This window comes from Bos taurus, chromosome 18 (assembly GCF_002263795.3).
Source record: "Bos taurus isolate L1 Dominette 01449 registration number 42190680 breed Hereford chromosome 18, ARS-UCD2.0, whole genome shotgun sequence".
Classification (NCBI taxonomy): Eukaryota; Metazoa; Chordata; class Mammalia; order Artiodactyla; family Bovidae; genus Bos; species Bos taurus.
Genome location: NC_037345.1, coordinates 57,886,850 through 57,898,500, shown reverse-complemented (window position 1 = coordinate 57,898,500; position 11,651 = coordinate 57,886,850). Strand labels below are relative to the sequence as shown.

At 43.6% G+C, this 11,651-nt stretch overlaps 1 protein-coding gene across 1 annotated transcript; it reads right to left on the bottom strand.

Annotated features, from left to right (window-relative positions):
• Positions 1–3,673: 3,673 nt before the first annotated feature.
• ZNF350 (zinc finger protein 350) lies at positions 3,674–11,649 on the bottom strand. Its single transcript, NM_001075708.2, has 5 exons — positions 11,578–11,649; positions 8,003–8,188; positions 7,563–7,689; positions 7,206–7,298; positions 3,674–5,197 (listed from the first exon to the last, which is right to left on the bottom strand). The coding sequence occupies exons 2-5, from the start codon at positions 8,015–8,017 to the stop codon at positions 3,903–3,905; spliced, it is 1,530 nt and encodes a 509-aa protein (NP_001069176.1). The 5' UTR covers positions 8,018–8,188; positions 11,578–11,649; the 3' UTR covers positions 3,674–3,902.
• Between the last annotated feature and the right edge of the window lie 2 nt (positions 11,650–11,651).

Below are 11,651 nucleotides of genomic sequence, written 5' to 3'. Positions count from 1 at the left end.
ACCACACCAGCCTCAGAAGTGATTGCCTCTCCGACCACCTCTTTTCCCATACTGCAACCATCTTTGTTATTATACTCTCCACAAAACCCTGAATTAGTTTACTGATAACAGACTAAAGCAAGATCTCAAGAGAATGCTTTTAAGGCTATATAGAGGCACACACTGAACAGATTCTCCATTATCATCTTCATTACTCTCTGCCTCCCACTTAATTCTTCCACTACTCTGCTTACTTCCAAGACTTTGTGGTCTCATAGGCTACCAAGAATTTGTGAATACTTTCCCTCCACTGAAGTCCTTGGCACACAGGAAGCAATGAGAGAATATTAGTTACTATGGCTGTTCTCTCATGAGTCATCTTAGATGTTACTTCTTCAGATAGCAGTCAGGGACACCTTCCAGGCCAGTCTCAAAAACAATAATACGATTATTAAATATAAAATTCCAACTACATTGTGGTACTAACAATAGAAAGTACAAAAGGCATCTAATAGAGAAAAAGATAACACATCAATACAAGGGATGACTGAAGATCATTATCTTTCTAGACCATCATGCTGATTTGACTGCCCTCCAAAAGGTACTATGAATTCCTCAGACAGAAACTCTGTAATATTTTTGTATCTCCAGTTCCCAGAACAAAAACTTGAATGGGTTTCAATAATGGACTATTAAATGCTAACAGGCTTCCCAGGTGGTGCTAGTGGTAAAGAACCCACCGGCCAATGTAGGAGACCTTCAATCCCTGGGTCAGGAAGATCCCCTGGGGGAGGAAATGGCAACCCACTCCAGTATTCTTGCCTGGAGAATCCCATGGACAGAGGAGTCTGGTAGGCTACAGTCCACAGGGCTGCAAAGAGTCAGCCATGACTGAAGGGACTTAGCACACATCCAGAAAAGCTTTTCCTTGGGGAGGGGAAATCTCCCTCATTACTGCTGCTGCTGCTGCTAAGTCGCTTTAGTCGTGTCAGACTCTGAGCGGCCCCATAGACGGCAGCCCACGCTCCTCCGTCCCTGGGATTCTCCAGGCAAGAACACTGGAGTGGGTTGCCATTTCCTTCTCCAATGCATGAAAGTGAAAAGTGAAAGTGAAGTCGCTTGGTCTGACTCTCAGCGATGCCACAGACTGCAGCCCACCAGGCTCCTCCGTCCATGGGATTTCCCAGGCAAGAGGACTGGAGTGGGGTGCCATTGCCTTCTCCGTCCCTCATTACTACCTTATTATAAATTACTACTACTAATATTAGTCATTTCTCCTTTATTTCTCCTCATAGAATTTATCACTTCCCAACGTTTTATAATCCATTCACTCTCTGTCCTTCACTAGATTGTGTGGTCCACTGTGAAGGCTGTTCCTTTGCCCATTTTGTTCACTGATGTTTCCTCACTGTGCAAAACAGTGATTTGCAGTGATGGTGTTTAAAATGTTTCCGGAGGAGTAAATGACCCAAACCCAGGATTGCTATTGCATTCTGAGTTGGCCATAACAGGGCAAATTTCCATTGTTTTTCCTATGAGTTGGACTCACTTTGTAATTGGGATCTTCTATTCTCATGGTACTCTTGCCTGGAAAATCCCATGGACGGAGGAGCCTGGTAGGCTGCAGTCCATGGGGTCGCTAAGAGTCAGACACGACTGAGCGACTTCACTTTGACTTTTCACTTGCATGCATTGGAGGAGGAAATGGCAGCCCACTCCAGTGTTCTTGCCTGGAGAATCCCATGGACAGAGGAGCCTGGTGGGCTGCCATCTATGGGGTCGCACAGAGTCGCACACGACTGAAGCGACTTAGCAGCAGCAGCAGCAGCAGCAGCATTCGCATGGTACTATAGCAAAGAACTCCAGATAAAGGAGAAAGCAAAGACCCCACTTCAATGACAGTGGGAAGGAAAGAAGGAGAAGTCACCTGTCTCAAATCAGAGGATCACAGAGGAGCTGAGACTTTTTTAAACTTAGTTTTTGGCTAAATCACGTGGCATATGGGATCTTAGTTCCCAGACCAGGGATTGAACCCATGCCCCCTACATTGGAAGCATGGAGTCTTAACCACTGGACACCTAGGGAAGTTCCAGGATATTTAAATGGCAGCTCTTCACAGGTGTCAGGCCTGTGGACAAATCTCAGGATATAGCTCCAAGTCCTTCCAGAAAGATCTTACCGACTCCCTATACACTCCACACTCTTAAAGACTAAGGCTTCTATTTTGCATTTTGTTCTATTTATTTGAGCAATCATTTTCCTTTCCTGCTTTGTCCCCTTATAATCAGTTAAGTCTCTCTGACACTTCAGACAGTCTGCTCCTTAGAACCATCTTTCCCTCCAGTGATAGAATGCATTTTGATTAGCCCATCAGTTTATTCATTCACATTCCAAATCTATATATGATAAGGGTTTTGAGTGTTTTTTCCACCCTCTCTGCTGGGAAACAGAAAATCATGAACATCAGCACTCTACTCTCCGGTAGGAGGAAATGATGATGGAGCAGCCCACCCCGCTCTGACCATTTTGCTGTCTGTGCTGTCCAGTTTGATCTAGTGCCAGGAGTCACATGACTGTTAAGCACTTGAAATGCTGCCACTGCAACTGAGAAACTGGTTTTTTTCATCTTACTGGTCTTCCATTTTTTTAAACATTGAAATTTAAGGAAATTCACTAAAATTAAGGAATTTATTATCTCCTTGGTAGAGGTAAGAAATAAGCATTTCAAAAATAATTTATTTGAAACAATGGTCCTCCTGTATAGGACAGGGCTCTATATTATCCTGGGATTAAACCATAATGGATAAGAATATGAAAAAGAATGTATATATTTGTATACCTGAATCACTTTACCATACAGCAAAAATGAACACAACATTGTATGTCAAGAAAATAAATTTAAAAAAAATCTACTTGTGTTCTATGGTGCTTAAATACCATTAAGTCCTTCCCCAATCCCCCAAATGAGGTGCTCCTTCAACAGTAAATTTTCTTTTTCCCTTGAGCCAATTACTCCACGTCTATTACATTTATTAGAAACACTTACAACCTCTCGCTAAATTAACTTGAGTGTAGAGATACACTGAGATAGACACTTGAAGATAATCCTACCACCTCAATGGTATCTCCAGGAGACCATGGGTTTTCTTTGTTTTGATCACCACAATCTCCTCAGCTTCTAGGATTGAACCAGGTATCAAGGAAGTATTTGCCAAATACTCTGTAATGAACAGACTGACTCAACCTAAGGCTGTTGCTTGCCAAGTCTCCCTTGGCAAAATCAACTTTACCAGGTTTAAAGGACGACATCCTGGTTTTGAATTCACACTTCACCTTGGCTGGGGGTAACTGAATTGATACCAACACACCCCATATGCCACCAACTCAGTATTAGCCCTTTTGTGCTTTTTCCACATACACATTATATGCTTAAAAATTCACCTCATTTCTTCCATTTAGTTGAATTCAGGCTTCCTTCATTTGCTTTCCTAATGGTTCAGCAGATAAAGAATACGCCTGCAATGTAGAAAACACAGGAGACGTGGGTTCGATTCCTGGGTCAGTAAGATCCCCTGGAGAAGGAAATGGCAACCCACTCCAGTATTCTTGCCTGGGAAATCCCATGGACAGAGGAACCTGGGGGGCTACAGTCTATGGGGTCACAAAGAGTCAGACATGGCTAACAACGCACACCTTACCTTACCTTCCTTCATTTATTCAGCACAGTAGAACAACTGAAGTGTATCTGTTGGGTTAACATGAGATTATTCCTCTGTACCAATGCATATATTTAACTGGATGAGAACATTATGCCCGTCCAGTCTCCACACTCATACAATTTCTTACGGTGTATACTTTCAGCCACCGTCTGAGCTAGAAATTTTTGCTCAACCCTTTTCCTCAATGTGTTTTGTTTTTTCCTACTAGTTTCCGGTGACATAAAATAAAATGTAATTGACCACTGAAGGCACGACCACATTCACTGAGTTCATAAGGGTCCTCTCCTGGGCCAGGCCCCTGTTGTCTCCAGTGGGTAACCATCGGGTCACAGGCTGTCCCACTAAGACCGTGCTCCTGTTAGCCAGGAGCCCACTGATGCCGACTGGCAACTGAGGGGCCAGAGGAGGCAGGTGCATTGTCACTGTGTTCAGGTTTTTCTCCTGGAGAACGACACTGCTCTGGGGGGACTTCACTGAGGGAGGGAGTTTCTTGACTGAGTGAGTTTTCAGGTGTTTATTGAGGACTGACTTCCCTCTGAATGATTTCCCACACTTGCTGCATCTGTAGGGTTTCTCCCCCGTGTGGATCCTCTGGTGTATCACGAGCTGTGGCTTCTCAATAAAGCCCTTCCCACAGTGGCTGCATTCAAAGGGCTTCTCTCCCGTGTGAGTCCTCTGGTGCTTGATGAGACCCATTTTCTGGGAAAGCGTCTTCCCACACTCGCCACACACAAAGGGACTCGTGCCAGTGTGAATCCGCTGGTGTGCCATGAGACACGTCTTCTGGGTGAAGCCTTTCCCACACTCGGTGCACGTGTAAGGTTTCTCGCCTGTGTGGATCCGCAGATGGACCACGAGGTTTCCCTTCTGGATGAAGCCCTTGCCACACTCACTGCAAATAAATGGTTTCTCTCCCGTGTGGGTTCTCTGGTGCACATTGAGCCCTGATTTCTTGAGGAAGGTTTTGCCACAGTCGGTGCACTCGTAAGGTTTGTCCCCCATGTGCATCCTCTGGTGCTCAGTGAGCTGGAACTTTCTGAAGAAGGCTTTCCCACAGAGGTTACATCGATGGGGCTTCTCTCCTGTGTGAAGATTCTGATGATCAGCGAGCCAAGACTTCTTGACGAATGCTTTCCCACATTCACTGCACACATGAGACTTCTTCATTTGTTTAGTGTGCTGATGCTCCATGAGTTGGGACTTAGTGCTGAGGAGTTCAGGATGAAATGGTTCCCTGTCAGCATAGGGGCAGGATTTCCCATCTGCAGGAGGCTCAGCAGCTCTCTTTATTTCACAGTTCAGACTCTCGGAGAGTAAACTTGAATTTGATGTCACGCTTCTTCCATGTAAGTCAAACACATCATGATTGTGCCTGAACAGAGCTCTGCTCTGATGACCAGAATTGTCCAGTGGGTTCTGTTCAAGCCATTGTTCTAGTCTTTTCTCAACTCTCTTCTTTTGTAAGTGTTCCAGCAGGTGGCCATCAACTTTCCAGACTTCTAGGAAAGAAAAGAAGAATGAATTCCTCTATCTTTTAGATCTGGAATAAAAGGTGTTTTTTTTTTTCCTTGTGGCATGTGAGATCTTGGGGCTTCCCTGATGGCTCAGTGGTAGAGAACTTGCCTGCAATGCAGGAGACGCCAGTGTGATCCCCGGGTTGGGAATATCTGGAAAAGCAAATGGCAGCTAACTCCAGTATTCTTGCCAGGAGAATCCCATGGACAGAGAGGCCTGGCAGGCTGCAGTCCATGGGGTCGCCAAGAGTCAGTCAGGACTGAGCAACTAATACACACGTGGGATCTTAGTTCCCCAACCAGAGATCAAACCTGCACCTCTGCAGCGGAAGTGCACAGTCCCAACCCATGGACCACCAGGGGAGTCCCAGAATAGAGGTATTTTTTACAATACTTCGATGTGAGATGTCTTTTTAGTGATGAGCCTACAGTATGAGTGTAAATAAAGCTCTGTGTTTAATATTCTTCATATGCTGGGGGGGAAAAAGAGTCATAATGAATAAAGACAGATTTGATAACTGTCTAAATACTGTACAAGCAATCTCCTGTGAGCAGGAGACTGCAGGCTGCAGGGCCACCTCATCTACATTGTGACAGATGGACTCATTCAGTCCACAGGTCTTGACTGATGTCCACAGTGGACCAGGAATGGTGCTAGTGTTGGGGAGTCACAAACGTACTCCTCAGGTGCACAGAGCCTATGCTGTAGTGGGGTCAAACCACTTCACAGGGCAGAGACAGGACACGAAGAAGACAGCTGTAAGTTGTGAAAACTGGTGGGAAGGAGCAATGAAGAGGGAGAGGGGTGGAGGAAATCCAGGCTCAATTTGGAGGAAGATAGGCCTCCCTGTGGATCCAGCACTGGGGTTGCTGGAAGGGGGAATGAAGAAAATGATACAGCGACTTCCCTGGTGGTTTAGCAGTTAAGACACTGCGCCTCCAGTACAGGGGGCTCGGGTTCAATCCACCGTGTGTGAGTTGCTCAGTCATGTCCATGACTCTTTGCGACCCCGTGGACTGTAGCCCACCAGGTTTCTCTGTCCATAGAATTCTCCAGGCAAGAATACAGGAGTAGGTAGCCATTTCCGTCTCCAGGGGATCATTCCAGCATCACAAGCAGATTCCTTACCATCTGAGTAAGATCCCATATGTCATATGGCCAAAAAAAAAATTTTAAGGAAAAAAAAAAAACAGAAAATGACACAGCAGAGAACTGCAACCACATCTAAGTTACATCCTACATCCCAGAAAGCTGCTCCCTTTCCTAAAAGAGGAGCCCCAGCTCACAGTGGTCCATGACACAATTTAATTCCATCACAGCTGTTTTCACCCCCTGGTCATATTATTTATTTTAGATTTTGATTAAACTTATGTCTCATCCTCTTAGAATGAAAGCTCTCAGGCTATTAGTTTTCTCAGCTGCTATAACATCCCAGTTTACAATAGATTATCAAAAAAATTCATAGAGGAAGGAATCAAGGAAGCAGTCCCACATATGAAACAGACTGGGAGGTTTAGGAATAAGACAGAAATCTCTGGGAATAAGACGATATGTCATGATGATCACAGAAAGGAGAATTTTTATGTCATAACAGGGAACATGGTTACCTGGGACTTAATGTTATCAGGATATGAGGGGAAAGAAATGAAAGCCTTCAGGAATACAATGTTAAGGTCTACAACAAATGAGAAGAAAGTTCAAAACTAGTACATACACAAAGGAATTAACTGGAAGTAGGCAAAAGTTAGGGCTTCCCAGGTGGCTTTAGCATTAAAGAATCCACCTGCCAATTCAGAAGATATAAGTGACGCAGGTTCAATCCTTGGGTTGGGGAGAACCCTGGAGAAGTGAATGGCTAACTCCATCCAGTATCTTGCCTGGGGGAGCATAACATCAGGAGACAGATGGACAGAGCCTCCAATCCCCTCGCAGCTGTGGCTCTTCTCTGACTGTCATTTCCACGGCCTGTCACCCTGCTGGTCTCTCACTCACCTGAATGGGTTCGACAGTGGATTTCATCATCCATCATCCATGGTTCTCCTTGATCCAATTTGGAGAGTACCTCTGGTGTGCTTGCTTGAAAACCTGTTCATGGGAAATGACAGACTATTTAGGCCCAGTGAGTTTGCCCTGGGGTCTGTGAACACGGCAGAATGCTACATGTGAGGCCAAAACAATTTCACAACCTACAGAGTCAAGGCTTTTCTCACAGGAGAAGAGAGAATACACCCACTTCTCTTGGGCCAGATAGGACACCGAGCATCACAGATGCTCCAGAGTTCTCAGAAGCTGGAAAGGAAAGGCCACTGACTGGGGACCTGGTCAGTGACCCAAGGGAGCCATCCTCACCGGCAGACACCAGGTTGCTATAGTTCTCCAGCATCACATCCCTGTACAGGGCCTTCTGAGCAGGGGCCAGGAGCTGCCACTCCTCCCACGTGAAGTCCACGGCCACATCGTCAAATGTGAGGGTTTCCTGTAAGAAGAGAGGTGTGTGATGATGATGTCATCTTGATGATATGGAAGAAATGTTAAGGGTGTTCTGCTCATTTCCACTTTACAGGCTGCACTGAAATATCCAGTAGGGTTTTTATTTTAATGTATCATTAAAGAAGCAAATGCTGAATACAATATTCTCTAATATATGTGTATGTATATACACACACATATATATATGACATGAGAAGATACACAAATTTATACTTTATGGAATAATGAAAGTGATTTTTTACAGGCCTCTAAAAATCCATTAGGGAACAAAGGAAAGAATAAAACAAATCAAAAGTCACCTGGGCCTGGATCATTTTCTTCTGTTCTCTGAAAACACCTGGTACCGTTGATGTGTCTCGTGGATCTGCTCTCAATTTCTGTTCTGAAACTTGTCTTCAACCAAGCATATCCCAAGAAAATGCTGCCACCAAATCTGTAACTTCTTCCTCCTTCAACTGATTATTTCACTCCTGGGGACTCAGGACCTTGGGTGGAGGAGAAAATTCAAGCTGAGGGTACATTTTCTCTGGGCTCGGATGCTATCGCTGCTCCTGGGTGCTCATCTTAGCCCAAGACCCACAGCATTGCTAAGTGTCCCTTCGTTTGCTGGCCCAGAAGAGTTTATTCCTCTGGCCAAGAAGTCTAAGCTTCTCACTGTGCTGGTGATATATTCTTTTATTCTGTGAACTTGAAGTGGTGTGACAGTCAAAGGAGATGAGGGAATCGAGATCCATCACAGCAGCAGGCCTCAGGGGCATGAGAATCACAAGTGGCTCTGTATACAAAAGGGACCACATGGCAGGAGAGGTCCTGAGCACTGTTTCCTTTAAACCATGTGTACTCAGGGACCTCGTCAAATGTTCTTATATGCCCCGTGAGCACGTGCACTCATTTTGAAAACCAATGCACTGGTCAAACCAGAAACGCTTTCTTATAAGCAATAATGGTAATATCTTAGGAGGTTTCAAATACATAAAAATTAAAATACAAAATAATCATACATAATTAAATTTGAAGTGCTCTAAAACTACTATATTGTCCAGAAGAAAGCACAAAAGTACAAATTAACAAGAATTTGACAAACAAAAATTATATGTGGTACATACTCTTCAGTGTCATAATGCACACTAACAATTCTCTTAAAGCACATAGACTGTGGCGCTATCAGAAGAGGGAAATAACAGAACCTAGATGCTAGAACACCTCATAAAACTCAGATATATATTTTAGGTTCTATATTTATTTTAAAAAAAAACATAAATAACTTTATAACTGAGGAACAGGTAGATGGAAGAGGTTCCCAAGACAGGGTATGTGTGGAAGGGTGAGGCGTGCCCCCTACAGGAGGGTCACTCTTCCTGCATCTCCACATGTTCAAGCCAGAAGCAACTTCACTCTGAGGAACACATCTAAGAAATAACATCCCTCCAAAAATCTGGGTTGAACAAGAGAACACTGTCATGAATTTCCATAGTAACATTATTCATAATAAACCAAAATGTAAACAACACACATTTCATAAATAGTCGGAAAATCATATATTCAAACAACAGAATAATATTGGAAAAGTACAGTCTTTGCTCAGCTTCAAGCTAAAAATGCCTTTTACATTTCTCAAGGGCTATAAAACAAAAATAAAGAAGTATATGTGAGAGAATGGTGGCATGGAAACCCCAAAATATTTACTATGTGGATATTTAATATTTGCCTGACCCTGTTACACAGGGGGGAAAAAAAGTATACCTATGTGCAAAAACATGAATGATTCTCACAAATATTGACCCTGACATTTAAAAAAAAAAAAAAAAAGCATGATGTGGAGAAAACTCTAATTTGAAAAGATACAGGCATCCCAATGTTCACAGCAGAACTAAAATATAATAGCCAAGACACAGATGCAACCCAAGTGTCCTTCAAGAGATGAACAGATAAAGAAGATGTGCTGTATAAATATACACAGTTGAAAACAGAAAAAACTAAATAAACTATAATGAGGAATAAATAATTATAACACCATAAAGAAAAATGCGGAAGAATAAGTTAACATTAGAAAATTGGGCCGATATTTTTCAGCAATATCATTATCAACATGAAATGATACTTATTTGAAAGAAAAAATGCTCCCCTAGAAACCCCAAAGGACATCTACATACATAGCTGGTTAGAAATGCCCAAGCTCATTTCTTAGTACTAACTCAATCACTGGCAATGGGAACTTGAAATACACGATTGACTAAGACCAGCCAGGACTTCCTAGTAAACTGGGATATGGGTGGCCTTGCCAAAGGTCACCTTGCCAGATGATTAAACAAAAAGAAGATTCTGTTACCAAATAATGTATGCTAACGTTCACGTATGTCAGGGAGGTAAGTAATGGTGCTGTTGCAATATACCGATATTAGGAGGTGAGTGCAGGTGTTGACAAATATTTTCTGCAAAAAAGACCAGACAGATTTTCAAATTTGCAGTCCAGAATATCTGTCACGACTATATTCTGCCTTTGCTATGTGAAAGCAGCACAGGCGGTACAAAAACAGATTGGCTTTGCTGGTTCAGCCTCTCGTCCTGTAGTCAACTCCTCGATTAAAAGCTAAACCAGGTCCTACAGTACAGCACAAGGAACTATATTCAATGTCCTGTCATAAATCATAATGGAAATTAATATCAAGGAGAATGTATATATATGTGTGTAACTGAATCACCTTGCTGTACAGTAGAAATTAACCTATCATTGTAAATCAACTATACTTCAGCAAATTTAAAAAGAAAAACACACACAAAAAAAGCTAAAATACAGATGGTTTGGAACTACTGCCCTGGGATGTACAGTCTTCTGTCGCACCAGCAGAAACTGGAACCTCAACTCAACTACCAACACAACCATCCTTGGCGTCCAACTCTTCAACCATCACACATCTCTCTGTACCGGATACTGACTACACTACACACTTCCTTATTAACCCAAAACCTGGGCCAGACACCCTCATGTGATGACCCAGTCCCCGCCCACCACTGAGCCCCGAATTAAATCCCTAACCTGAATCCAATACTGCGATCGTAGTCACCGAAGAGGAAAAGTTAAAATTTTACATAACCTCCTGCTTGTTCTGCCTCTGCTTGCTCCTTGCAAAGTTTGGATCACAGGTCACGTAGTCTCAGGAAGTGGGGATTTACAATACTAGGAACTGGAGCTTATCTCACTTACCCTTGTCCAGCTCTTTGCAATTGCCCGGCCCCTGCAATCCTGCTTAATCATGCCTGTCCCTGTAAAGGTCAGGCATCCCCCTCCCCGTCTTGACCGCTGTTCCCGCGCGCGCGAAACCCCTTAGTTTAAACCACCCTATTAGCAGCTGAAGTGACTTAGCAGCTTAGCATTAGCAGCTAATGTTGCCTACTATAGTCTGTCTATAAAAACTCTATAAACCCCTTGTTTATGGCTCAGAGCTTGGAAGTGTTAACTCCTCTGGGCCCACCTGCTTAGTAAACCTGAGTTCTCCAACTCAGAGTGCGGTGCTTGGTTTCTCCATTACTGGTTTCTTCAACACATGTACACCTTGCAAGCCAAGTAATCTACAAAACCCCAAGGTCTGACAACTGGAAGAGTATTGATCTCTACACAATCTAATTACACTGATTCACAGGACACGCTCCCAATCCAAACCACAGACAAACTCCACTTCTGGTTCTCCACAAATCCGGTACCCACCTGGTTCCCCTTAAATATAACCACCTCGGCATTTCTACCCTCCCCCTCTGCCCTCTGGCAATAATCTCATGGGTCCAGACGGCACGAAGTCCTCTATCACCCTGGAAGAAAAAATACCACCACTGTAACAACAACAACAAATTCCAGTGACAAAAATTGCATGCTAACCTGATATTCCTCAGACTGACCATCCGCCTAAACAGCGTCGTGCTTCCGCGAACTGCTTTGACCTCCAGAACTGT